Source organism: Larus michahellis, chromosome 10, assembly GCF_964199755.1.
Source record: "Larus michahellis chromosome 10, bLarMic1.1, whole genome shotgun sequence".
Taxonomy (NCBI): Eukaryota; Metazoa; Chordata; class Aves; order Charadriiformes; family Laridae; genus Larus; species Larus michahellis.
Window position 1 is genome coordinate 7,829,558 of NC_133905.1, and position 26,319 is coordinate 7,855,876.

At 48.1% G+C, this 26,319-nt stretch overlaps 1 protein-coding gene across 7 annotated transcripts in view; it reads right to left on the reverse strand.

The window, feature by feature from the left end:
* Positions 1-2,082: 2,082 nt before the first annotated feature.
* CADPS (calcium dependent secretion activator) overlaps positions 2,083-26,319 on the reverse strand; it is a 221,576-nt gene continuing 197,339 nt past the window's right edge. For 6 of the 7 annotated variants that reach the window (XM_074602916.1, XM_074602913.1, XM_074602915.1 and 3 more), the window contains 3 exons: positions 24,181-24,288; positions 5,204-5,308; positions 2,083-3,420 (listed from right to left, as the gene is read on the reverse strand). In XM_074602916.1, coding sequence (XP_074459017.1) covers positions 3,241-3,420; positions 5,204-5,308; positions 24,181-24,288 — 393 coding nt within the window. In that variant the 3' untranslated portion in view covers positions 2,083-3,240. The remainder of the gene's footprint in view (positions 3,421-5,203; positions 5,309-24,180; positions 24,289-26,319) is intronic. The other variant, XM_074602917.1, reaches the window with a different exon arrangement.

The window sequence follows — 26,319 nt, forward strand, 5'->3', positions numbered from 1 at the left end:
GAAGCTAGCTGGCTAATTCTTCCTTGTTTTGAATGCGTGGTCAAGCCTGGCATATCCTCAGGGTTGTGATGGAGTCTCTGAGGTGCTTTACTGGGGTTTGAGGACATGCAAAAAGCTGCCACAGGCTATAAGGTCATTGCTAATGACAGAGAAACTCAGACAAGGGTGTCCATCACTGCTGTTTCGGGAAGGCACCTATGTGTGTTAGCGATGGAAAGCCAAGGATCATCTCCTGAAGGCTGCGCCCACTCTCTTTCATCCAGAAAACTGAGCAGGGCTCACTATTTTGAAAGGTGGCAGGTGGAAGTGGGCTGTGTTTTTATCCAATAAATATTTCATGTTAGGAAAAAAAAGAGGGAGCCAGTTCCAGAGAAGAATCAAGCTGTTTCTCCAGCTCTGCTCTGCTTGACTGGGAGCAGAACTACAAATTTGGGTCTCCCCTAGTGCTCTTTCCTACCAGCCTGGTGACCATCCCAGGTGAAGCTTTCCCAGTGCCTCCTCTTGGAGCTGTTGCCCTTCATATAAATATTTGTGACAGCTGAGGGAGAGGATGAAGAGGGCATGAGCACAAGTATGCATCACTATGTGTATGGGTCTCAAGTGGATCTCAACCACCTAGAAAGAAGGGACCAGGTGGTGCTTGAGGTTTTTCATTGCTTTATGTCTTGTGAGACATGTTTTGTCAGCAAGTCCTGTGAGGGCTTTGGGGTGTGATTGAAGGCTCCAAGCATAATGGTGAAGATATTGATGGGTTTTGTACACATCCCAGTGACAGACCTGCAGAGGCACCTGAACTGGTTCTGTTGGACTCAATATGACTTAAACACTCTACTGCTACCTCAGTTCCTCTGGGTATTTAGGACCAAGTATTTGCACAGATGGAAGGTGAGTAAGAAGGGGGAAGAGCTTCCTGTGTCAGTGGCCACAAGGCCATGTTCCTGCCTAACTTCTCACACGTGGCTTTTCCTGGCAGTGCTTCCCTCTACCAGCATTGTGGAGCAAGACAAAAGCCAAGAAGTGATCTTCTGGGCTACAGTCAGGTTTCAAACCTTGTCTATCCTAGTGCAACAAATGGCTTATCAAGACATAAATGGTGATAAACATGCGTGCCTACCACCCACTCCTAAAGACCCTGCTAATGTCCCTATTCCAAGAGAGGTGGTGTACACAGGTCACCATGAGTAGGTGGGTGTTGAATGTGTAGGATGTGGCCATCCAGATGGGGCTGGAGAGCACCTCTGCCACAGAGGGAAGGCCCCCAAAAATTCCTCATGGCAGGTGAATGTGCTCCGGGCTCTATCACTATCCCAGCCCCATTTGGGACTGAACACTCCCTTCACAGGCTGTTCCCAGAGGTCTCCTCTTCCTCCCATAAGTCCAGAGAGTGTCTCATGGCTCTTGGGCACTGGAAGATGGTTTAGTTTAATGGTTCATTGTATCAGGAAAGTTTGTCCAGGCAGAGCATTTTTCCAACATTTGCCCATCTTTTATTTGTGGGTGGTGAACACTTGTCCTCATTCCCCAAGGTGGCAACAGGTTGCTGTGTTTAGGGGTGAAGGACATCAGCTCTGCTGCTTCTCTCTCAAATGACTGAAACCCAGGCTCGCAGGAGTCATTTTCGGTTTGAATTGGCTGCTGGGAGGGAGTGACTGCAAAACCTCTCAGAAAACTCCCAACCCGATATGCTTTCCATCAAACCAGCCTGCTTTTTCATTTCATGGCTGCTTTTTAATTTCAGCTAGGGGTCTGCCCCCCTGCCATGCATTTGTAAGTGCCCTGCAGGCTGCTGCAACTGGCTTCTTTGGGGGAAGTTAAAATACAAACTGAGGCCTTTTGGTGGAAGGTAAGTGTTGGGTAACGTCGATGACCATGTAACGAGAGGGGCTGTACCAGAGCAGACCATCAATTAGCCATCCAGAGACAGATCACGGGATGTAGGGAGCAGATAACGGTGGAAAAAAACAGTGGAGGTGACAGCAGAAATGTCCTTGCACCTGGGGAATAGTCACTCTGCTCCCACCCTGACCTTTGGGAGCAAATCAGGAAACCATCTTCTTAATTAATAAACTGTAAAAACACCCATGAGAAAAGAAAATGCCTTTATTCTGAGAGGTGGGGGCTCTTACATCTCAGCTTGTAATTTTTTTTTCTAAGGCAGACATAAAAAGACTCCGTAATTTATTCTTAGGACATCTGAATAGTTATTTATTGAGAAGCCACAGTTCTCACACTTTTACAACTGTCGGCTTGTATAAGGCAAAAAAAGCAAGATGGATCACTATTTTACACAGAAAGTAAAAGCTCTGGAGGGGGGACTGATGGACATGCAGTTACTGGTCAAAATGCAATGTACATGACATATATAAAAACCATTGTGAAACAGAGGAATTGTAAATTATGGTTACAATCTACCGAAATAAATATTCAATATATTATTATAAACACATTTGTATAGTCTAAGATTGTAATTAAAGTTGTCTTTGTACATACACGGTTATTTGAAATTTAAACAAAAATGTAACATTTAGAGGAGCAAACGTCAACATAAAACAACTGCTTTGGACTCGTAATGTGGCATGATATATCCATAATGATAGGATTAATCTGGTGTGGCAATTAGAATGACTAATCCTTTGGGATGTAGCCTCTATGGAGTTAACTGCATATTGAAGGGAAGAGCCTGGTACATTAACAAGGATGCAGAGTGATTCAAACGGCTGTCTGGGTTTGTTTGTTTTCTGGTTTTTAAATGAACAGAGAGAACAAAAAAATCATTTGTAATTGCCTCGTTTTTCATTTAAAAACAAAGCTGTTTTTTTTATTAATTTTAAGCAGTTGGCATCCACAGAAGAGAAACAAAGAAATGAAAGGACTCGATTCACTCATCTTCACAACAATTTACCATCAATGTATATACAGTACATTAATGAAGCATTGTTTAAACTTTAATTATAACAGGGACACACCTAGCATGTTTTCTATGTAGTTTTTCCATTAACAGTATTAAACAATGGTGCTCCATATTGCTTATGAACATATAGATATGAAATTAGGAAACCGATGAATCAAAGAGAGGTGCTAATCTTATTACCACACAGCTAACATGGCATTTGTATTGGTAAACTTCTCATGGGCATTTAGAGCTGACATAAAAATTCCTAATGTGGCTAACTGAGTTACAGACGAGGTACATGCATGGATACCAGGCGACCCCCAGCTGGTTCCTCCAGGCCAGCTTCCCTAGTCGTCCTCTTCGTCTTCCTCATCGCTGTCCTTCATGGTGATCCCCTGGAGCCCTCCGCCTTCGCTGACCGACGCTGTGGCCTCCTCTACCGTCAGCCGGTTCCGGATGGTCTCGTAGGTTTTGCTGTTTAAAGTGGAGTCCAGCACGCCTTGCAATCGGAAATCCCGGTACGTTTTCTAAAGTGGGGAGAGGCACAGGGGAAGGAGGAGACAGCACAGAGATTAGGACACCGGCTGACCCCCCAGGAGTCATCCAGTGCCCCCACTTCCCTGGGGTTTGGGGCCACTGATGGAAGAGGCTGCGATGCCAGGGAAATCTCAGCCCCACAGGTGTTTTGCATTGCCCCGGGCAGCACAGAGGCCATGGAGGGGGGGGTGTCTCTGCTGGCCACCGCTTTGCTGTGGCAGAGGTCCCTTTAGGGTGCCTTGAGCAGGAAATCACAGCTCTGTGACTCCAGCGCTCGCAGGGCGGCCGGGCTGTGCGGCTGATAAAGGCTTCAAAGCTGGGATGTACTGGGAGCTGCTCAGGGGAGCTTTGCATACGGTAGGTTGGGGTCTAAAAAGACATCGAAGCAACAGATAGGGGCTCTGCCCCAACTAAATCCTTGCTTCTGGGTGCATTCATCTGCCTGTAACGTTAGTTATTTTTCTTCATGCAGCAGAACGCTGATCGCTCATAACCACAGACGTGATTACACGTTCCCGGAATGCTCTGTGTTAAATAATCCCACATACAGTATTGGGATTAAATAAACTAAGTCCAGGATACTGGGGAAAATTGTTGATGTATAAACATAAGCACACGGCATGTGTTTCCTAAATCTCTCTTTCTTCACCTAATTCTGAACTCGGGATTGTATTTCCATAGTTAGCTATATTTCCCTTGTTATTACGATCAATATCTCTCATTTGAATTTATGTTTAAAAAAATTCATGACTGAGATAAAACTCCGGCCTTGTAGTTCATTTAATTCTGCTCTGTGCTCTGCGTGGAAACTATTTACTGTTCTGCTATTTCAGAAAGTCCTTGGATTTGTTGTAGCTGCTTCTGGATGTAATATTGGTATAAATAAAGCACAAGGAAGAAAGGTTTCCTCAGCTAACTGACAAGTAGAAATAATTTGTCTGTGCCTGTTGTTTTCAGTTACGAAAAGCACATTTAATACATTTCAGTTTTAATTTATTCATGCCTTCAATGTGTTCACTGCACACAAGACCATAAACATTATAAAATACTAGACCAAAAAGCATTAGATAGAACCTAAAATGATCAAAAATATATTTACCCCCTTCTGTGATCTTATTATTTCATGTAAACCACTGCGATTTCACACTGAAATAATTATCATTAGTCCAAGGCATGCACGCACGCACACACATATACACATACACGTGCACTCAAGGCAAAAAATGTTACTTTCAGGGTATGTTATCTCACCTTTGTGATCTCTTAGAGTTGATTATATACACCCATTGTAAAAGAAACAACTTCAATTAACTATGAGAACAGTCCTCATTTGCATTCTGACAATAATCACAAGCCATAGCTGGGCTTAAATGTTTCTAGTAAAACAGTGTTAAAAACTTTTGGTTTGATTTAACCCATTTTAACACTGGAGTTCATTGCTGTGATCAACGTTTGTCCACAAAAAGGCTAATTTTGGTGCGCTTCTTGTGCAGGCAGGGTCGAATAGCAAGAGTTTTCCTTTTTTCATGCAAGCAGTTACTTTGGTTGTCTTTGCATACCTGTATTTTGCATCTGTATGTGTTTCAAGTTCCTGTTTATCCTTTGATATTTGTCATATACACAAGTATCTTTAATTTTTAAGAATTTTAATGAAAGGCTTAATTTATTTGTTGGTGACAGTTTGTATAAGAGAACATCCCGCACACACACAGGCGCGCGCACACACACTCCTTCCAAAAGCAAGATGGTATCGAAAACGCATTGGCCGATTACCTTTACTATCCTAATGAGAGTTTTCAGTTGGTAAATGTGAAGCTGCAGGTCCATGCGGTCCGTCAGCCAGGTGCAGACGACATTCATGGAGCTGGTGTACCATTGCTGCAAGAGAGACAGGACTCCTCCAGCACCGCCCCGGGGCTGCGCGCCGTGCCCCGAGTGACCCCCAGCGCAGTCAGCACCAGCCAGCCCCTTCGTGGGACATGACAGACTTAGAGGGCAGACAGGCACCCCCTTTTACACAGAATTTTCATGCATGAACTTTTAAATTTTAATAGTAACAACAACAACAAACTTATTAGGAGGGGTAACGCCACCAGCAACACTGCAAGGTTTCTACAAGCTGATTTTGCCATTGACGGGACTTTGCCGGCAGTGGTGTGCGTTTGGCCCAATCCATTTTTTTAAGCCGTTCCCACCCCCCAGTGAGAGCACAGTCCTGCCTTTAAGTGTGTCAGGCCCACACTCAAGCTACTTACCCTCTTGAAATTCAAACATAACCAGCCGTGGGGCGAGTCTGGTTCCCTGACGGCGAGCGGAGGGGAGGCTGGTGCGGGACAAGGTTTGGCTGCGGGTGAGGATGCTGGTGCAAGCACCTACAGGCGCCTGCCCAAGCTGTGTGGGAAATGCTTTGGTTTCACTCTCACAATTATGAAAGATGGAAAAGCAGCAAACAAACGAGCTTGTTTCACGCTGCTGAACTCACAGGGCCCCTCCAGGGGCCGAAATTCTGCTGCTCGTCTGTGAAAAAGACTTGCAGCTGTGTGGCAGCAGCAGCCCGCCAGCCCTGCAGTGCAGGAAGGCTCCGGTGGGCTGTGGATCAGCGCCCTGCTCACGCAGGGCTGGCATTGCACGTCTGACGCCACGCAGACGAGCAGCCAGCCCTCAAGAGAAGGAAAAGCTGGAGCTGTGGTGGGGGAATCACAAAAACAGTTGATTACAAAGCGGTCTGCGTCCAGAAACGCATCACGCCTCTGTATGCAGTCACATCCTTCTCTTTTACATGCACACACAGATCAAAACCTACCCTGTAGATCAGCTGCAATTACTCTAGAACCAGTTAAAGGGGAAAAAAAAATAATACCGTATCCGTTTATAAAAATCCTGATCAAGCGCCATCCAGGTTAGTCTGAAATGCAGCTCCCCCCAACCCTCGCACCAGTCCAACGGGTGTTACTGCCTCCCTTCACTGCACCTTCGGGCACATCTCTGAGGCAGAAACATGCCCTCCACCCTCTCGCTGCTGAAGCTGCCAGCGCTGACACCGAATGAAGGCAACTGAATATTCTGCAATTGCAAAACCGAGGCCGGTGACTTGCTCCTCTCCACCCTGATGGCCGGCGCCCCGCTGCCGATAGCGTGTGGCTGGCACTGCTGACGGCTCCCACACCGTAAGGTTTAGCTGGCAGCACCAGGCACTGCCGTCCTGGAGCACCCACAACCCAAGTGCGTGAGCTGGCACGGGGCTGACCAGAGCAACCGATTGAGTCCAAGCTAAACCAGCCCAGCAGCACAAAAATGTGGGCTCAACGCACGTTATTGAACCCCGAGCAGACAGCAGAGGTTAGTCATGCTGCATGGGGAAGGGTTTTTCCCCCACTTCAATGAAGATAGGTGTTCCTGTATTTCTAGTTCTACACCACCGCTTAATAAATTGGAGGAAATAAAGGGATGGAAGAGTCACCAAAGAAATGGCACATGGCAATCTCTTGCTTGATGCTTACACCCTGTGCAACTTGTACCAGAGATTCCTGCTGGCCCTTCATCTCCGGGATGGAGACCTGGCAGGAGCTAAGAGCTTGAATGAAACTAATTAATGTAGGAAAGCAGGAGCTTTCTCCATAACAGAAATCAAGCTCAGATACTGTTAGCTGTCACTTGCGGTCCTGGTGTCAGACTGGGGTTGAATTGCGAGTGAAGCACCCTGGTTCGCTGGTGTAGGCCTGACCAAAATCATAGATGTGAAGGTCCAGTGGGTCTTTATACCCCCCAATCCCTCAGACTAGTCTGAGAGGTCAGAGCATCCCTAGGCATCCCCCAGAGAGCCCGGGCTACCTGTGGGTGCTGGGAAAACCTCTCAGGCCACACAGCACCCAGCTGGGTGTGTGGCACAACGCGAGCACCGTCACTGGGGGATCTGGCTAGTCTCCCTTGTAATGCTGGGGGCCCACGTGGACAAAACAGAGAGAAATCATTAATGTTTATAATGTTACTTTTCTGCAATCAAAACGCAAACACTTAATGAGTCACATTAGTGACCTGAGCTGTGACCCAGGGCTGCGCTGGCACAGGGATGCCCGGGTCACCCAAACACCTCCTTCCACCACCTCTTTAAATCAAAACCCACAGAGGAACGAAGCGGCCGTATGTTACATGTGCAGGCCCTCTCCCTTCCACTGCCGCCTCTCATCTCCCACAGAATGACCTGCCAGGTGTCTGTCACCTCTAAATGAGAGGAGAAGTCCCTGGCGGGGGCAGGTCCTGCCATCTCTGTTTGTCCCGTGCCACACACACCTACACGGCTGTATGGATCCAAAACAGAAATTATAACCGCTGCCTGGAAGTTATCAGCAAGGTGACTTTGCTGCTGTGAGACCTTCAGATTAGCTAAATTAAACATTTTGCCGTGTGTCTGGCAGGCACTCCAACACGCTGGATTCTGGGGAGACGCAAACTCCTCCGAGCCGAATCCCATTTGTACCCCTCTCCTCCGGAGCACCGGCGGGCAAGGGCTCGGCCAGGCATATTGCTCGGTGGCAGGAAAGGAGCTCTCTTTCTCAAAGCTAAGTTACTCCAAAGACTTTCTGCTTTTTTCAGAAAAAGACAAAGTCTAATTCATTGATCTTGATACACAAAACCGTCACGTCATTTCATAGAGCACACACCAACTGCTGAATTTAAGCCCTGCATATTCATAAAAATAAGTTAGCCCATAAATTAAATGTTCCCTTTAGCTATCACTAGTGTTGATGTGCTATAAGACGCACAAGCCCTCTGATTCATGACTAACCTACCAAAGAAGTTAACATTTGCATATGATTATATTATTAAAAAAAAACAACAACAAAGCCAAATGCTCCGAAATGGAAACATGATGATTTCAGACAAAAGAGCACGGTGTGGTCCTGTCTGGACACTGGCCGCCTCGCTCCCCCCGTGTGGGGCTGCCATTCCCCAAAGGGCAGTAGGGAGCATGCCGGGGATGCAGGGTTCCTTGGGGCTCCAGCTCCAGCCCTGCTGCTTGTCCCCATACACAAGGTGCCGAGGGCACAGCCCAAATGCTGAACTCTGGGGCCTTGCCATGGGGCTGCAACGCATTTCAGGCACATTTCTGGAGCCCCAGGGCCAGCTAGGCTCAAAACTCCTCACTCCTGGTTGTAAAGAACGAGTAGACCTCCTCGATGCTCCCGGGCCCATGGACCCCAACACGACCTGCTGCGCGCACATGTCACTGATGGTGGCTGGCATCCCTGCCCATCGCTCACACGACAATTTACACTCGGTGTGGGGGCGCGGGGTGAGGGGCGGCTGTGGAGGGCGCATCCTGGTGGACGCGTGGTGGATGCCACACATCCACTGGGACGTCAGCAGGGAAGGGACGAGGGCTGCCGCGGAGGCGTGCTGCGGCCTGCTGTGCGGTGTGGCCTGGCTAACAGCAGAGGAAATGCAAACAGATGCTCCGTAGACGCTATCAGAGCCCAGTAACAGCAAGTAGATACCGTATTTGCCCAGCCAGGAATTTAATCCCTCTTTAAGGTTAGTTTTCCTGTTCCCCGTCTGTCTGTCACAGCAATCCTCAATGCCAGGTGCTAGCCTGGGCAGATGAGGTGGGCCGTGGGCTGGCTGGGGTGCTCCTGGACAGGCGTTAGAGGAGCTGAAGCATGCCAAGGGGTGGGCTTCCACGGCTGCCCGTGCAACACCCCGACCAGCTCGAGCAAGAAGCTCCTTCGTCCTGTTTCCTCCCCCCGCCCTCCGCCTTTTTTCTTTTTTTTTTTGAAAGCAAAAGCATGATCAATAAGTTGCTGAAATAGCAAGTTTGTCTCTGAATACATAAATTGCAAAAATTGATATGAATAAATCTGCAAGTAACACACTGAGTGCGGCACATTTCATCAAAAAAAAAAAAAAAAAAAAAAAAAGCCCTGCGCTGGGTTCCTGTGCTTTCCGGGAGGTGGTGTCATTACACATACCCAGGAACATCTGCAAACCCCCGTCTTCTTTGGTGTGAGCTGAATGGAAGCATGACCTCCTGTTCCTTGCCATGAACCTTGAGTTCACACTCATATTTTACATGTTACAGGAAGCCACAGCTCACCCCAGGGGTGCTGCAAACAGAATCTCCTAAGCCAGATGCAACACCGCTTCTTAAGGCACCTGAAGGAGCTGTATTCTTCATTCAAAAGCTTACATACTAGTAGCTTAAGGTCACTTCAGCTTTTGTAAAGAGTGGGACAAAACCAGGAATGCTTATAGGGCTGGGTTGTCAGCAGGGTAGCAGAGGGATTACAAGAAACCTGTGACTCTGCCTCTTTCTGCCTTTACTGGTAGTTTTTTTGTGTGTGAACAAGTGCCATACAACAGATTGAGGCTGGTATAAAGGCCTGGGACTGTGCAAGAGCACCCCGCTGAGCCTCAGCTGTGCTTGCAATTAGCAATAGGCATGAAATGATTATTGTTGTGGTGGCTGATGGCAATCTGAAGTGACAAGTTTTATGGGGGAAGTTGTAGTAGGGATGTTCAAGCAAGTTTCTGCAAACCATTAATCGAAGGCTGCAGCACAGTTTAGTCAAAGCTATTTTATGTCATTCCAAAGGTCTCACAAGGATGCTGAAAGAATATTTTTCTGCTCTCAGTGCCTTGGAATGGAGTTTTTCTAGGTCAGGGATTCTTTACTGCCCTATTTAGTGTCAAAAATACCCATTTGCCTCAAATTAGCAGAAAGCTTGTAGTTAAGGGCTAGAGATTAGGCATACAAAATTACTCAGCAGGTGACTGCTGGGTGGATTTGGGGGTTGAGAAGTCTTTAAAACTGACTACAAGACATTATATACTTCTGACAAAAGAACATAGTAATCCTACCTGCTTGCTTTAACCACTGTTGTTTGTCTATTATTATGTGCTTTAATGCTCATAAGAGCAAAACTACTGGTGATACTACTCAATTACCATAGTAACTCTCCCCTATGACCTCTCATTTCAGTACTCGCTTTCCAACCAGAACCAATCCAAGCAGGGCAAATCTATTTAAAACGGTGACACGCACTGCACAAGGAGGCTCCGAACGCCGGCTGGCTCCCTCTCTTTGTCCGGGACACGGACTTGTTTTGAAATGCTGAAAGGCAGCTTTGAAATGAACCCTTCAATTCAAGGTGTTTCAAAGGTGAGGGACTGGGCGCCTCCACAGCGTCCCGGAGCCAGCCACCGTGGAGGGAGGGGACCACAGAGGTGGGATGGGAGAGAGGAACAGGCTGACTGTGAGCCTGAGTTCCCAAAGGAAAACAGAACCTGCTCTCAGGCAGCAGCCCTCTCTCAAAACGACTTGATCTGCCAGAAATAAAAAAAAGATTAAAAAATTACCGACTCTCTGTATCTTCTGTCTGCGTCCCTGTCCAATGGGCCAGAAGCTCAGCTGTGGGAGGCACAGCAGGGATGTGCTGATTTACAACTGCTGACAGTACGTGACAGCCGACAGAGCCGTGTCCATCCCCATCCTGGGCAGCTCTTGAGATCAAATTCGGTATTCGGTGTTGTCACATGCATTCACGGCAGCCACCTCCCCTCGGCAGGTGTTGTCTCCACAGGGAAGGTAGGGATGCAGCCGCAGCAGCTCAGGACCACGCTTTCCGGGGACCAGCTCTGCTCTCACAGCTGAAGACTTTCTGGGTGGACAGGAGCAGGAGCTCTTCTGGTGAAGTCTGCCTGCCCACAGACCATGCGTGCTCCTGTGTTTGCTCATGGTGTGCCCCGTACGCACACGCGGCCAGGTTTGTACCCACGAAGCTGTCTGCAGGCCTGCAACCCAAAGCCCGGGCTGCTTGATGGCAGTCACGGAAGGACCGCTCTTGTCCCTCTGGTCTTCTGTGGCCACCAAGGTGTTCTTCTCCACCTTCCCTCAATGTTTCTTTCGCTGTTCATCCCAGGTGGTCATTGCAATTACAAAAACTTGGTAAACACAGTAAGTGTGAAGCATGGAGCCTCATGGCCAATGCAGTTTCATACTCTTTTCTTTAAAAAAAAAAGAGAGATGTTCCCAGCAAGCCTAAATGTACACGGCAGCATAGGTGATCCCAGTTTGATCCTGGGCTTTGTTTGCTGCAGAAGGTGACGTGCCATCCCCCAGGCTGATCCACGGCCGGGAGGGTGAGGAAAGAGCAGGGACAGGGCCTTGGTGACACAAGTCTGTCTGAATCTCCTGAGCTACGATACATGGTGGTGGCCCTGGAGGAGGACATGGCAGCCAAGGCGGGTGAAGAGCTGCGGTCCCTCAAGCGCACACGTAGCTTTGGTCCCCAGTGTTGGTGAGGAGATGGGGACAGACCTGCCACACGATGAAGAAGGAAGAGGAGCATCTCCCCCCTGCAAGCATGCATTTTCTGGATGGCAAGCGGGGACCTGCCCGCGCAGCAATCCCCATCCCATGCCTTCATCACCTTTTCATCCCACTCCTCAACAAAAAACATCCTCTGTGCCGGGTATCATTCCACAGTGCCCTGCTTAAGGGTTCCCCCTTCCCTGCCGTTCGCCAGGGGACCAGAAGAGCCATCCAAAGGCCGTTCAGCATTTTGAGCTACAAAACCTCCTCCGGCCCAGGGGGCCGAACCTGCAGCGGGGTCAGGGGCTCAGCCCCACAGGCAAAGAGCATCTGGCTCAGTTGTGTCCTGGCCACGGCCATGGGTGGCGTCAATAATAAACCAGTGACTCTCTCGATTTACACCTGCTGAGGATTTGGCCCGTTCCCCCAAGCCTTGCGGGGGCCGAGGCTCAGGGGATCACATATTGCACCTCTGAGCACGCCTGGGACGTAGAAATTGGTGTGACATTGCCCGCGTTACAGAAATGAAGTTTAACGGCTGTGGATCTAAGAGCACACAGCTAACCAGAAAATAAGCAATGAGTTAATATCATCGGCATTGATCAGCTAGTCTTACAATTAATGCTTCCAATAAAAAAAAAAAAGCTCCCCTTTTTTTATTCAACAGAATAAGAAATTAAACACTTGTGGGCTCATTCTAAAGAATGAATGAAATTGAATAAGCTACCTAGCACTTGAGATTCCCAGCGAGTGCTTGAATAGAGCAAACCTCCTGAGTTGAATGGATTGCCTTTTGGGACCAATTTGTCTCTTTTCACTCTTTATTCCTCCTTTTTTGCTGACAGATGTACAAAGGCGGAACTGCGCTGTGCAGCTTAGCTACATGCACCCACAGCAGCTGTCACTTTTGTCGAGCAAGTTAATCAAGCAAATGCCACCATATCCCACTTTCTATAAGGAACAACATGTTATAGACAGTAGTCTTGGGAGACGGGGAGGGAGGGAGAGAGACTTTATTTTAACTTTGAGTAGCTGGTATTTTTTTTTTCCCCTCTGTGTGTAAAAAAAAATAAGGGGGGGGGGGAAAGGCAGCCAAACCTGGTAGCGCAAGCTGACACTTTTGTTTTCCCGTAGAACAAATATTTAATATGATTTTAAGTCTAATTTGTACTAGCGGGAGAGCTGTCCAGTTTTAATTAAATTTAAGGGACTTAGGGGAACACGGTTAAAAAAGAAATGGAAGCTTTTTGTTTGCGTTAACGCTTGTTGATAATAATATATTGATTGTCAATTGCTAAGTCCAAAAGATTAGTGTAGTAAATACTATTATCTGAATGCCACAAGTGAAGTGCTAGCTTCCCGTCCCTGCTTTTCCCTTTGTGAGGCAGTTTGAATCACTGGTTGTTATTTATACATTTTCTTTGATAAAACCAACTTGTGTGGCTGATTTTTTTTTTTTTTTAAACCCTGCCTCATTAAGTGCATAATAGCATTTACGTGTGGGGCTTTCTGCTTTTTAGCCTTTCAAGCTTAAGGCTTATATTCCTCTCTCACGAGCATGTTTCAAAACTTGGGATGTTCACAAACAATTGGATACACACCAATATTGTATATATCAGATGCTCTCTTGCTATTGCCAAAGACTAGAAAATAACAGAACATTATCCGCAAAGAGTAAATAAATAGTTATCGTCCCGCTACGCTGCCGCACGCCAGATAATAACACTGTCCCATCATTAGGTAGCTTTTCTAGTGCACGTAATTCTTTAAGCGCGTATACTCTTGTTAGGGATGCAAAAGTCAACATCAAAAGTAGGTCTTTTGGTGTAGCTTTACGGAGCACGCAACAGCAAAGCACCCCGAGGGGGCTCGGCAGCCCACGGTTTGCTATTAGAAAGGTAATTCCGCCCCCCCCCCGCCCCCCCAAATTCACACACTTTTGAAAGTATCTTCTCTTTCAGAAAATAAATCGGAGTTTTGGTAACAGATTGCCGCTTGCTAATTTAACTTCTCCGTGGGGTCTTCGGCTTGGTGTGCTCAGAAAGAAAGTGCACAAATCGGACGTGTTCGGGATACGTGAACTCTTTGCCAGACTCCGGACTCTACACTTGCATCTCGCCCGTAGGAGCAAATCCTCCACCCGCCGTGCCGCGGCAGGGCTCTGCCCACGCACGGGCAAGCAGTCCTCACGAGAGGCAAAATGCCCCTCATTTTCTGAATTAAACCTCTCTATTAAACTCTGCATTAAATTCTAGAGATCTAGTAAAGTGCTAACAATTTAATAAAAATCCCCTGAAACCCCAGGGTCTTTTTTTTTTCCCCCCTCCTTAAATTTTATTACTTTATTCTATCAAAGTCTCGTGGATCTGCCTAGGCTCTCCCAGGTCACACTCACACTGAGCTATTACTGAAATAAACGGCTGCACTGGGATTTTTCTTATCGCTGTAATGCTATCTCTGCAAGTACACGCAGTGTATTCTTCAACATCCACCCCAGCGCTGTGATTTCTGGATGCCTTTTGCTCTATTTTACATTCCTGGACTAAGAAATTTCATTCACGTTGACAACGTAGCTATACGAGGAAGTTACAAAGTCAAAGGGGCTCGATATTAAAATAATTTGTATTATTATTTAATAAAGTCACGGTCCCAGCGTTGCATAACGGGGTTAAGCTGCCAGCCAGAGCAACTCATCATCTGTCTGGGATGCAAATGGCATCACCGAATTACATTATCTTCCCCCCCCCCCCCGGTCCTTTTCTCTTCCCAAAAATAAACCACAAAAAAACTTTGAATCGCCTAAGAGCTCTGCCTTCCAACAGGGAAGAGAATTCAGAATGAAAGCTGAAACGCAGACCCAGGCGTGTTGAAGTGCCGCACGCTTCTTTGCAGTACATATGGTACCTGCGATCACCCACTGTTTGGGGATCTCGGCAACAGGGCGCGCTCAGGCTGGCGCTTCACCCTTAATTGGCTTAACGTCGGACCCGACGGGGCTCGGCAGGTCGGTGCCACGGGTGTTAATGGGGGGGGAGGCGGCGGGGCTCCTTCTGGGTACGTTTTCTGCGTGCGCCGGTGGGATCGCACAAATTCCTTGCTCACCAACAGGGCACAACTCATCAAATTTCCCTCCGCCCTTAATTGTACTCCTTGTGGAGGAGGAAAAGGAGGATCGACATCTTTCGTGCCAGTAGGGCCAAGGTCCCCAGCAAATAAAGATGCCCAAGAAGATCGTCTCTAACACTCTCTGCTTTCAGTGCTGCACAAAGTCAGTTCACACCGACACGCGTTTTGTGCCACTGCAGCCCCACATGCCGCGGTGGGAGCAGGTTTGTTTATTTGGCCCATCGGTGGCTTTGTGGGCAATCCATGCGCTCATCATGCAAGCACAGGTTGCCCTCGGCAGGCACACAGCCAGGCAGGGGCACAAAGGGACCTGTGGACGGTACAGCACCTTCACCAGAGGAGGAACAACTCTGCTGGTGGGGATACAATGGCTTGTACTTCACAGGCGTTCCCAAGCTGTACGTCAGGGTGGTCTAGACACTAGCCACACGCCAAAATCTTTGCCTGGGCAAAAGCCATGTACTCGCATCCCTAGTAGAGGTGATGGCAGGGCAGCTCTGGGGACCAGCCACAGGCAGGACATGCCAACGTCTCCCTGAGCTTCCTCCCCTGGGGAGATCTCATTGATCTCATAGCTACTCCTACGCTGGCTCAGCTCCTCCTACAGCCGGGGATGTCCCGGTCCCAGCATGTGAGCAAACTCCTATGCCAGCCCGCATGCTGACCATCTCCGAAGCCTGGCCATGTGCTCTACCCTTGCTCTGAGGAGGGCAAACCCCTCGATCCATGTGCTGGTCCGGGCTGGATGGAGGGCAGCAGGCAGAGAAAACCACGAGGGAGACCTGCGTGGGAACAGCTATTTATCTACGGCAGGGCGTTCGGAGCGATGAAGTAGCCGATGCTCACTGTGATCTGGGAAGGAAGCCCCCAACATCGGTCCTGGCAGCACCTCCAACTTCTCTCTTACTCACAACACCCTCAAACCAGGGATACCCCACGCTTAAACCTGCAGGCAGCGAGCCTCCGTGAGTGCCTCCTTTCCCCTCTGAGACGGGACAGCCCCAATCCTGGGCACCGTGCTATACATCTGCAGAAAACACTGCCCTTCAGACAAAGGTAAAGCCTGTCCTGGCTACGCATGTCCCTGAGCTGGCAGCCCCTGCCTCCGCAGGGTGTGCTGGTCCTCAGCATCCCGTGTCCCTGCAGGCAGGGCACCGAGCTCTCAGCGGGGCTCGGGGTGCTGGGGCCTCTCTCCCTTTGCTGTAGATACAGCTCAGCAAACTGCACATCGCCTGCTGGGAACCGTCAAGTAAAACCCCCCCCAAAATTTCTGCTTTGCAGGATTTTGCAGACCTCAGTTTTCCTAAATGAAAGAGCTTTTGCATAAAAAGATATAAAGGCACACGCTTAAGCCACTTCTGTATGGATGTTCGTTCCCAAATGCTGTTTTTTTTTAACCTATAAAATATTCTCTGCTTATTTCCATTTTTCAAAAAAGAAATGAAGTTGACATGTTAAAAATCTCAGTTTCTATATAAAGCAGCTTAGTAAAATGCAATACCCACCCAGTGTGCTGCTTTTTTCTGTCCCCACTCCAGGGCCCTGTTAGCGCAAGGCGGTGACGGTATAACTGGCTGCAAAGTTGCTCCATAAGAAGCAGTAATGCATGCTATGGAATACTTTAATTATACTCGTTATCAGATTGGATTGAAAACAGTCGTGAAGTGGGACTCGATAGACTTTAGCTGGTTCTTTTATAGCCTGCAAATTGAAAATAAAAGTAGCCAGAGGCTGCCAGGGCACCTCGGTCCTGAACGCGGGAGGGAGCAGCTCCCCTTTATCGCTCCTGGGAATACACACTGGAGAAAACGCACTCCCTGCCCGAGTCCTGCTAAGCATTTTTGAATGCTGATATCATACATCCAGGGCGAGGTTTAAAGGAGCACCGGGAAAGGAAAAGAGCCGCAGATCAAGAGAAACGAAGTGACCTGGGACGGCTAATCTCGCACGCACCGCTGGCCGGCGCGGGCAGCGGCAGCGATTGTGTGTGGCTGGCTGGCGGGGGGAGGAAAGGAAAAGAGGGATTGAAGGCGCTGCTGGAAATTGGACAATTTGTCATTGTCCGCGCAGGGGCCGTCGGCTCACCCCGGCGCGCATCGGGAGTTTCTTTGGGCAAAGGGCCTTTGCGCAGCCCGCAGGGAGGGAGCAAAGCTGCCGGCAGCCGTGCCCCGGCGGGCTGAGGGGGGGCAGCCCCCCACATCTGCCTGCACCGGGACATCCCGGCCCTTCCCACGCTCCTCACATCCCCTGGACTTGGCTGGCACCCGCCTGGGATGGGGTTGGCGGGGAACGCCAGCACCTTCAGGCTCTCCTTCCTGACGACCCACAGGAGCGGAGCTCCAATTAGCTAAGGACTCTTAAACGAAGCTGGAAGGCAGCTTTCGCTCAGAGTGTACTACGCGACCTGTGCACAGTTATAAATGTGCGCAGGCAGCTCCCGGTGCGGGGGCAGAGAGGCTGCTCGGATCCTCTCTGGCTGCCCGCAATACAGCATGATACAATACACCTCTTCCCCAAAACCTACCCTGGCCACTCATGTCGACCCAGGAATAAATGATCTTTCACTCAGTGCCTGCCCTAAAACAAACATCTCCGACGCTCAAAAGCACTGTGTGGATGATGTTAGCAAGCCTATGCTGACCTTAACGTAACAGAGCAATCAGTCCGCCTTCTTAGAATGATTAATGGAAAATCTCCTCTGGAAAAGAAATCAAATTAACTGTCTTCAACCAAATGTCTACTGGAACATGAAAAGCTGTTCTGATAAAGACATTTAGGAGGGGGAAAAAAACCCCTTACGAGCATGTAAAATCCAGTGACAGATCTAGGACTTATTTTATTAAGACTCTCCCTAAAATAAATTAAATGGAGCCCACTTAAATGAACACTTCAGAAAAGAAACCTTTCCAAGGGGAACGCGGGAGAGGCGGGAGGCCACACGCGAGGGCATGCTCACTGCCGCGTGAAGCTCACGTATGGGAGTCTAAAAGGACGAGGGATGGCTCTGGTGAGCGATGCCCGTGTTAAGCTCCTCTCCCCGCTCCCGTGTGGCTCCGAGCAGGCACACGGGGAGAAAAAGAGGCTGGGGAAGGACGGTGCACGCTGTGCCCCTTCAGGACAGAGGGAATTTGTCCCTTTCTACATGATACACGGATAATCACCATCACAATTTTATTTTTTTTCTCCCCAGCACAGGTCCTTGCAGTGGGACTGACTGCAGGTCCGGGTCCGAGCCCATCCGAGCCAGCCAAGGGCTGCGGCAGCCCCTGCAGCAAACGCTGCGCTGCTCCGGCTCTTCCAAAGATGCAGGGGGAGGAAAAAAAAAAAACCAACAACCCAGCAAGCTGCACTTCCTCGAGATCAATCTGCCTAATTGTCTTCATTTCACAACTCGCTCGGGAAGGGGGGAGCGGGGGGGGAAAAAAAAGAAAAAAAGAAAAGAAGCAAAAAACAAGGCAGAAGAAATAGCTCAGTGGAGGCCATATCAGGATGGGAGTGGGAGAGAGTTAGTGCCCTAATGAGCAGTCTAGCTGTGTAGGAGGGAAACAGGTTGTTGTCTGTCTCAGAGAAAGCGGTGAGTGTGGCTGCAAGCAGATATTAGATGGGAGCCCGGCGCACAGTCTGATATCCGTTCTTCCCCTGATCCTGCAACCCGTCCTCCTGTGAGTAATTCTAACTCACAGTGAGTAGCTCCACTGACTCACGACCAGGCTTTTGGGTTCGAGGAGGGGAAGGAGAAGGGAGGGTGAGGAGGGCTCTCTTTTGGCATTTGATTGCGCTGTGCAAGTCTTATGCTCCAGCAAGAAATGCCACGATCCTGCAAGCACGCCTTGAAGGAGCTGCCAAAATTCAAGTGGGTAACCCCGCTGAAGTCAAAAGCTTTGATTTTTAAGAATAAGCTAATGCCCAAGCCTCTGCAGAGGACTTACTGAATTAACCGATACAGCTGTCAGTCTGCCTTTTGCAATATTTTCTGTATACTCAGGTGTGATACCAGGTTCCAAATCAGTAGGTACTGAAACATATGCTGAGCTGCCTGTGGATCCTCCAGTAAACCAGTGAGAAGTGCTCAGTCAGGTTCCTGGGAATTTGCAGAAGGGTTTTGCTGAAGCCTGTGAGTCGCACAGTGCCCAGCATCCTCCTTACTCGGTATCTCTGATATTCCAAAGTCAGTTACCAGCGAGGGTGGCCACCTTTGGAAACACAAGGACAGTCCCGAGCCACGTCCTCAGGCCCTTCTGCTGGGCTCTGGGCTGGGGAAAGGCCACAAAAATCCACCAGCTGCAACATCAGCCTTGGGATATCGCTGGGGCTTTCTAAAAACCCAACTGAGCTGAGCCTGAGGGACGGGACCTGGCCCCAGAGCCCCAGTTGGGGGCTTCTGCCTGCCCGAGGGCAATGGGAAGGAGACGCTGGCTCATTTGAGGCTTGGCTTCTCCTTCGCTGCTGGGGGAGGACCTGGAGTGACCATCCCTCTGCACCAAGGATGGCACAGGGCAGAGCAAACACCCTGGTCTCCCCCTTCGCCCTCCCCGCTGCGCCCGCCCGGACCCCAGCGATCCCACCCTGCCATCAAGGCAAAAAAACCACTTCTGTCTCGCAGAGACGAAGGGGCTCGCTTCCTCATTTCAGGAGAAAACTCTCCGTCTGGTATCCCGGCTGTGACACAGACCTTCGAGGACGCGGAACACACGAGAGTGACAGCGAAGTGGTAAAACTGCCTCCTGCAAAAAGCACGGTGACTCCTGCCACCCCAGTGGGCTGTATCACTGCGTGATTAAGTTCTTCCCAGACTTTTTGGTAAAGGCACCCTTCCTGATCTGATAACTGCCAAGGACAAGCCAAATACGCAGGGTCAATCTATGCACATTTAATCCCCAGAAGGCAGATTAAGTGTATAATTGACCCATATAATCCATGTATCATCTCCAGTGAAATGTTTTCTATGTCCGGTTTAGGCAGACATGAGGCCCATAAGAAAGCGATCAGAGACACAGTATTACCATTGCAGTGGATTTCATCAAAGTTAGAGATGGCTTTTTAATCACTGATCTCAGAGACTGCTAGATTTAAGCAGATGAACTAGCACTAAGCACATCTGTTTTAATCCTTATCTTCTACTCAGGCTGGTGTCTTCAAGAAGTACAAGGAGGAAAAAAATAAATTAATTTTTTTTTTTAGGTCCTTGCAATCTTAGGAGCTTCTCTTGGTGTTTTGATCTCTCATATCAAAAGCATGTTTTTGTTTTTTTTGGTAAGATATTGAATTAATCATCAGAGAGAAAAATGCCATCTGCGCTATTTAAGGACTGCATCAGGATGCTGGAATTCGCAGGATCTCGGGGAGCTCACTCGACGCTCAGTAGCCTTTTGTGTACGTGCGACTCGCCTGCGGCTGGGGAGGAAATATTCTCGGTATGTTTTACATTACTGTTTACCAATTTATAAGGAAGAAAGGTTGGCATTCACGCTATCTACTAGTCAGTCATAGACTTTCTGGATCACATATGTTCTGACGGGTTGAAACCTATACGGTGAGTATCTAAGGGTGTGTGTAAAGAAAAACACACGTACAAATATGTATAAATAACTTCCACCAAAGGGCACAATGCTGACAAGTAAAGCGCCCACTGCCTTCAGACAAAATTACGGATTTATAAGCTCTGATCCTACAAAATTCTGAGTGTCCTGAGCCAAAGGGGACTTGAATTTGGCAGGATTGATCTAAAGACTCGAGATCACTCTGAAAGTATTTTCCCATGCTTAAGATACACCTGCCTGCCTCTGCCTCATCCTTCCTAGAAACAGTCACATTCTGCATGTCAACTCTGCCCCCTTTCCTGGGAAAAAGTGACAGAATTTTACTTTTCACCAGGCACTACCCAGAGTTTGTGATCCTTTAACGTTGCACGCAGAGCGTCACAGCAGTTTACATCCCAAAGCACCCAGCCACGTGCGGGAACGCAGGGAGAGGATGCGACGATGCTATTCTGAAACTCTTCTGTTCCCACCGCCCTCTACCAACGGGCCTTTTTACAGTGTTTTAGCTTTAAATGTTATCAAATTAGTGAGCCAGGCCAAGTAAATAAGTCATGTTACTCTGCATTAAACAGCACTGCCAAAAAGCTAGTTAGGTTTTGATTACCAGCGGAACTCCACGATCAATCTGTTCGTTCAATGATCCTAAGAATACAGATTTTTAAAATTAAGATGACTCTGTTCCGGGGGGAAGAAAGAAAACCCCCTGACTAATTTGCAGAATTAAGAGGGTTAACACACAGACCACACAGAAATATTGCAAAAATCTTCCATAAACACCAGTGTCTCCCGAAGACCATCGCCCTGTTCTGCAGGTGTGAGCAGGGCACGCGATGCAGGGGAAGAGAGATGGTTTCTGAGCTAAGAAATCATGGGAAAGACCAAAAAAGACATATTAGCCCAGCTTCTGTTGGGAGATGGCCTGACACACTCTGCAGACTCTGCTCCTGGGAGGAAACAAAGGGGAAATGAATGGAAACGCTGTGCAGGACTGCGGAGAAATGCGGGGATTAGGAATATCCTGGGAGCTGCAAACACCTCCGAACGCGTGATAGGGAACCTTGCGCTGTGCAACTCTGCTCTTGCACTCCTCACAGCAAAAAAAGAGGTCTTTTCCCGACTGCACAGAAAGGGGATTTAGCCCCATATTGCAAGTGTCTCTAACGTCATCCCACTGAGACCAGAGGAACTGCCTGCAGGCAGATTTAAGCCGTTTACCTGCCATTGCCGCATGTATTAACACATAACATCCTAAAACTGGACAAAGCTTCTGGTTGGGGTAAGCCAGCATTGCTGCACTAAGCCAGTGGAGGAGTCGGCCTCGAAAGTGTTAATAATCTCATTGCCTGGAAAAACTCTGCCGCTAAGAGGATTGCTCCTCTGCCGTGCTGGGGGGAGCAAGAATAAAGTCAGGCCCAAGTCTAATTCAGCATCATAAATACCTTTTTTGATTATCCCTCTTCTCTTTCATATTAAAAAGGTAGCTAGCACCTAAAGCGCCCTTGGAAAACACAACCATCAGTGCAGAGACCAAAGGAGCTTAAAGACCCCGTTTCCGCGCTGCCTCGCTGCGTTAAGCATTTCCTCCTGTCCTTACCGAAACACAGGCGAACACGGCATCGATTTAAATGGGGTCTGGGCCCAGGTGACCCCCATGTACTCATAAACCCTGCCAGCAGCACCTCAGCCGCGCCAAGAGCCGACCTCAGGGGCAATTCGCTTCTTCAGCCGCAACCAGGCAAAGATGACACGCCACCGCTCAAAGCATAATTCCAGTTTTTGGGTGGCTAGGGCTCGGCACATCCCTCTCCCTCCTGGCAAACCAAGGACCCCGCAGCTCACCCCATTCGCAGGCACACACTCCTGTACGCGAGACACGTCCCAACGCCGCCCCGCCAGCATGGGGATGGGGATGCGGATGGGAATGGGGATGGGGATAGGAACGGGAACAGCTCCCACACGCTCCTGCTGCTGCCCGCAGCCAGCGTGGGTCAAGCCAGGTGGAGCAATGTAAAAAACCTACTCTTGATTGTTTTATTCCACACGGACCAGGGAGACTTGAGGAAAGCAGGGAGGGAAAGAAGGGTTTGGCACTTTTTGCTTTCCACCAAGGTAGCTGCTCTTTTTTTTTTTTTTCTTTTTTCATGTCAACTGTTAATTTGTTTAAAATATGGCTTGGTAAAACTAAATACAAGCAGATCAAACCGAAATCAATATTTGTGCTAATTACAGCCTTTTGAAAATTGGAAATAATGGCCCAAAGGGTACAAACACACCAACTGTGATTCATAGGGAAAGGATGAGGGAAAAAGGCAGTGTGGGCATTGAAAAGAACAGTCCAGATGAGCTCTGGAAATTTAACTGCTCATGGAATAAATTTCAACACAAACGAGCAATGCACTCGCAGGCCTGCTGCAGATGGAAGCGACAGTCTTTTGTTTTATGTTTTGTTTTTTTTTCTCCCCATGCCTGCTTGATGGGTGATGTGCGTCTGGTGCTCTGCGCTGCAAACTCTCCCCGGAGCGAGCCCGCGCGGCGCCCGGAGGAGGCACCGCCGTGCTCCGTGCATGAATGAGGCATTCTCAGTGGATATGGGTCATGCTAGTAGATGTACACAGTAAGATTATTTGACTCTAATTCATGCCACTTGATATAATGTGATAAAACATTTGACATGAGAGATAAGTTCCATTTTTAATCCGATTAGGTACGGGGGAAAGAAAGAGTGGGAATTGTAAAGGAGGAAGAGGTTTCTAAGGGACAGGTAATGCGCAGAAAGAGAGGTATCGAGTGAAGGAGGAGGCTGGTTGGGAAAAAAAGCAGCTTTCCCTGCACACTGAGGAAGCAAACGAGCGAGTAAAGAAAGCGAGGAAGGTTGTTACAGTTCCAGAGCCGGGAGACTGAGAAATGGCACTGCTGAGAGATGAAAGGAAGGAAAGTAGGAAGAGAAGCTGCTTCAAACAGAAATCGATATATGGACAAATACCCTAAAGGAGACTGAAACACTAATGCTACAGGCTGGCCGTCAACAGAAAACCTTCGCTATAGAACAGCTACGAGGACACAACAAGAGCAACAGAAACAGAGATATCGGTTAACATGCATCCAAATCCAAAACAAATGGGCATCACAGGTCACTGTTCTCTTACAGTCCAATGAATTTATCTTGTGCAACAGAAAAAAATAGCTCTGAGCATCTGGGTCAGTTCCTACCACGCCATCTTCATCAAGGAGACCACGTCTCAACTTTACCTTTGGTGTTAAGACACCACAACACGGTCCTCCTGAAATACAAAGGTCTATTCCTAATCAGCTCTGTTTTGGTTAGCTTTGAAAATTAAAATTTAGTGCACTCAATTCACTGTCAGTTTTGGAGTGCTTGTCAATGAAACGCACTGCAAAATGTGCGGAGGAGATGGCCCTTAGCAAGTGCATCTGCCAAAAACCCGGCTCAAATTTTAACAGTGAGAACAATGACCAAGATGTTCTGATACAGAGAGATTTTCCACAAGCTTAAACATAGTAAAGGGCTCTCTTAGAAGATGCTGTTCCCTTAAAATCCACGCACAGACAGACCAAGACACAGTAGACTAGAGTAGAGATTTAAAGCAGGCAGAGAGCAGATACGAGCCTTAGTCAGAAAGAAAGGAAAGATTTATTTATTTTTTAAAGCTATAACCAATAAATTTTCTCAAAATGTGACTTATCCTCCTGTCTTATTTTGTCACATTTTGGGTCTCTCCTGCTTGGTGTCCAAGGAGGAGAAGGCATTTACTTACATCAAATAACCTTTCTATATACATCTCCTCATTGACCTTATCACGCAGGACATCCTGAGAGTGGCGGACAAATGTCACATAGGCATCAGCAACATCCATCCCCGGCTTCTGCATGGGGGAGAGAAGAAGAGAGAGAGAGAGAGAGAAACGTGAATAGCGTGCAGGGGGCAGCTCCTCCGTGTAGCCTCGTCGCTGCTTTTTCTTCTGCATCTCCTGCTGTCCTCCTGCAGCTCGCCCTTTCCTTACCTGACGGACATAGCGTCCCGCTGCTTTGCCCAGCAAAATACAAGATCACGCAAAGACACTTGCTCCTTCTCTTCTTTTGCCTGGAGCGAAGCTGGTCGGAGGAATAAAGCTCCTCCTCGACATACCGATGCTGGGAAGTTGTCTTGCTACCTTTGGTTGACCTAACGAGTGAACCAGCAAGCTGGGCTGGGCATTTGTTGTCTTCTCGGGTCATCTTCTCTATGCAAGCCCTCTTGTTTCTGAAGCAGAAAGCCAACAGCCAGAGCTGGGCTCTTGGTTCTTCTTCTATGGTGGGAGGATGTGTGCAGAAAGCAGCTGGCGTTGCAGGAGGCATGCCAAAATCACCTTTCTTTCTCTGTTTAGTCCCCTGACATTAGCTCACATTTAGTGCTGCTCTTAAGAATAAGTCAGGTAAATGGTAAGTCAGGGAATGGATGTCTACATGAACGGTTAAACCACTGCTAAACTGCAGGAAGCTGTCACATCTCTAACGGCTCTCTATGGAACTTAACTGCTTTTAAACTGCAAACTACAAGCGTGCAAGATTTTGGGGTCCACAGCATTTCTTCAAAGAAAATGGGAACTCAAGCAGGTGGAAGGGAAATTACTTAAAAAAAAAAAAAAAAAATCTTGTTTGAGTTCACGTTGCTTGATACATTAGAATCAAACTTACCTCAAAGGAAACCCATTAAAATACTGTAACAGGAGTCATTACAAGAGCTGCCACAAAATCTTAAATTTCCATGGCACATTGTAAGTTTGTTAATAACTAGTGTCATTAGTTTCCGTTACTGTGATTTACCTCAGATCAGAGAGTATCATTTCTCTGCAAGATACGATTGTCAGCCGCTGTAAATTGAAGTTAGTTAACACATCTGTGTAATTTCCAGGGTGAAAATGAGGACAGTTTGGAAAGCAGTAGGAAGGGAGTTTTTTAATACAAAGCAAACAATTATCAAGCAAAGGGCCAGTGCTTGGCCCTTGGGAAGCCAGTAACATTTCTTAACACCTACTGCAACAATGACAAGGTATTAATTTGAAAAACAATGAGGACAACACAAATGTGGCAGTAGTCAAGTGTTACACTTTCAAGCAATTTTCAGCACGCCGATCGTGCCCATTTCAAGGTGGCATTAAATGGATTGGTTTGTACCCAGACAATTGCAACAGCGTTTGCGGAATTAGATTTAGCTGATGGTTTTCTGTTCAACACCAGGATTTCCCCTCTGTCCTCTAAAAGAGGAGCCTCTAACCAAACAGGTTTTTCTTTCTCCTTCCCCCACAAAGCCTGTGGCTCACAGACCACGGGGTGGCCTCCCCTCAAAGGTCTGGGAGCTGTGCGGGGCTGGGGTTGATTTAATCAAAAATGCAGGGGCTGTCAAGGAAGCCCTTGTAACGTGACTTCGTTTCCAGGGGCAGGTGGGGAAAGAGTCAGAAAATAACCCAGATGAACGATTTCTGCTCTATTTTACACAAAGAACTGGAGCGTCCGACTGGCTCCGAGGACAGGAGCCCAGCCTTGCTCTTCCCACACGGCCACGATGCCACGGACCTCCCAAGGGCCTCCAGGTACGATGAGAAAATGCTTTTGGAAAAGCCTGAAAGGGTTATATAGCACTTTACCGAGACCACTTCCCTAGAGATGCTTTACTTTCCAGGAACATAGAGGCCTCGGAGAAGGTCACGTTTTGCCCTAGAAGTTACTTGAAAATAACTGTTCTGTGCTCAAATTCATGATGACTAAATATTTAAGATACACTCAAATGACTAGGGGTTTCAACTGAAGGATCTCCACGTTTTCTAGGCTAGAAATTAATTCTGAGCCCCCCGTCCTAATGCTCTCAGTATCTTGTTTCTATTACTCAAAGACAACAGCATGCTGATCTCTGCATT